Source organism: Cyprinodon variegatus, unplaced genomic scaffold (assembly GCF_000732505.1).
Source record: "Cyprinodon variegatus isolate N-32 unplaced genomic scaffold, C_variegatus-1.0 Scaffold1459, whole genome shotgun sequence".
Lineage (NCBI taxonomy): Eukaryota > Metazoa > Chordata > Actinopteri > Cyprinodontiformes > Cyprinodontidae > Cyprinodon > Cyprinodon variegatus.
Genome location: NW_015151912.1, coordinates 121,817 through 124,233, shown reverse-complemented (window position 1 = coordinate 124,233; position 2,417 = coordinate 121,817). Strand labels below are relative to the sequence as shown.

Sequence of the window (2,417 nt, the reverse complement as noted above, 5' to 3'; positions counted from 1 at the left end):
ATGAATTGACCCTGTGTGATGCATTCACTGTCAGTGTGATGCATTTACTGACATTCAAATGCATGAATTGACCCTGTGTGATGCATTCACTGTCAGTGTGATGCATTTACTGACATTCAAATGCATGAATTGACCCTGTGTGATGCATTCACTGACCCTATGTGGTGGGGTAGTGGTTACCTGGGTAGTAGGAGTTCGGTGCAGAGGTGCTGATGGTGTTGGTCTTAAGGGTAAAAGAGGAAGGAGATGACATGTCTGTATAGAAACACAAAAAACAGAAGTTGTTATTGTCCATGAACTCATTGCTACGTCGGCTCTAACCCCTACATCCCTCCATCACTATATAGTGAACTTTATAGTGAACTCAGTTCACTGACCGTTCAGACAGATGATCACTACTTTTTACTCCCCGTTGGTGAATCCCAACACGGTGGCTCCGCCATCTTTGTTCTTTTTAGGCCTCCATTCAAATCCCATGATGCTTTGCAAGGAGAGCTCTCACAAAGCATTCTGGGATATATCTGCTTGTCTAGTGACAATCTCTGTCGTCCGCTCTATTCAGCTGGAAACACACGGCGAGAAGGTGGGGGCCGGGTGGTGAGGGTTACGGGGGCGAGAAACGCAGGAAACGAGGACCTGATCCTCCAAGAGGACCTGATCCTCCAAGAGGACCTGATCCTCCACGAGGACCCGATCCTCCAGGAGGACCTGATCCTCCAGGAGGACTTGATCCTCCAAGAGGACCTGATCCTCCAAGAGGACCTGATCCTCCAAGAGGACCTGATCCTCCAGCAGGACCAGATCCTCCAAGAGGACCTGATCCTCCAGCAGGACCAGATCCTCCACGAGGACCTGATCCTCCAGGAGGACCTGATCCTCCAAGAGGACCTGATCCTCCAAGAGGACCTGATCCTCCACGAGGACCTGATCCTCCACGAGGACCCGATCCTCCAGGAGGACCCGATCCTCCACGAGGACCTGATCCTCCAGGAGGACTTGATCCTCCAAGAGGACCTGATCCTCCAAGAGGACCTGATCCTCCAAGAGGACCTGATCCTCCAGGAGTACCAGATCCTCCACGAGGACCTGATCCTCCAGGAGGACCNGAGGACCTGATCCTCCAAGAGGACCTGATCCTCCAGGAGTACCAGATCCTCCACGAGGACCTGATCCTCCAGGAGGACCTGATCCTCCAAGAGGACCTGATCCTCCTGAAAAGGTTCCTGTTCTGAAGCTGTCAGGTTTAAAGGTCACCACCTGTTAGCTTAGCATAGGGCCCTTCATTAGCAGGAGGACTAATGGATGACGTCTCTAACATTGACCTGTTTGCTTTGAGCAGACAGAAATGAAGGCTGCTGCTATGCTAACAGCTGCCTTTTAATGGAACCTTCCAGCTGTTGCCACTGGGCTGATATATAAACATAGATTTCTATAGATAGAGTTTCTTTGTTCGATGACCAAACAATAAGCATTGCACGCTAACTGGTTTCTCTGTGTTTTGAAGGGCCTACAGCTCTTCTTCTGTCTGTGGTTCTATGTGAGCTGAATCTGGACCTCCTTGGCATCCATGTTCCTGTCTGGGTTTGTAGTTCAGTTCCCAGGGAATGTTCCCTTTGTTCTGCTTGAGAAGAACCTGAGCCGTGGAACATGGCAGACTGACTGATCCTGACATGATGTGAATTGGAGCTATAGAAATAAAATGAATTGAAATTGAATTTAAATTTCGAGGATTAATTGATGAATTGATGGAGTTGAGCTGATGAACGAGGTGCGGTCGGCGCGGTGATCATCTACCGCAGCAGTCAGGAAGTCTTCCTCACAGAGAGGAGCTGCAGTAACAGCAGGGATGAGCAGAGGAGCTGAAGGCCTGAGGGAAGGTCAGCTTCTCCAGTTTCTTGATTAATGCTTAGTCACATCACCTGCAGCATCTTAGAGCAGATCCTTCTGCAGCGAACACAAACGCTGCTGCAGGACACAGAGACAGACGTCTCTGCAGACAGAGACTGGCTCTGATTAATCTCCCTCCTCTGCATCATCGCCTCAGATTGATCCTGCTGCTCAGGTTTCCTTCCCTGCCTGGATTTTCTCCTTATTCTCAGCCAGTTAAGCAAATTCTGACACCTAAAGAGGGAGAGAGCAGATCCATCATCTGGAACCAGTCTGCCCATCATCCTGGTTATATGGAACCAGTCTGCCCATCATCCTGGTACCTCTGGAACCAGTCTGCCCACCATCCTGGTACCTCTGGAACCAGTCTGCCCATCATCCTGGGACACTGGAACCAGTCTGCCCATCATCCTGGTACCTCTGGAACCAGTCTGCCCACCATCCTGGGACTCTGGAACCAGTCTGCCCACCATCCTGGGACTCTGGAACCAGTCTGCCCACCATCCTGGGACTCTGGAACCAGTCTGCCC

The 2,417-nt window shown here is 50.7% G+C and overlaps 1 protein-coding gene across 1 annotated transcript in view; it reads right to left on the bottom strand.

Moving 5' to 3' along the window:
• LOC107103479 (receptor-type tyrosine-protein phosphatase mu-like) overlaps nt 1-2,417 on the bottom strand; it is a gene marked incomplete at its 5' end in the record, with an annotated part of 96,709 nt that overhangs the window by 22,250 nt on the left and 72,042 nt on the right. The window contains one exon of the mRNA XM_015403201.1: nt 181-255. Within this exon, the coding sequence (XP_015258687.1) occupies nt 181-255 (75 nt within the window). The remainder of the gene's footprint in view (nt 1-180; nt 256-2,417) is intronic.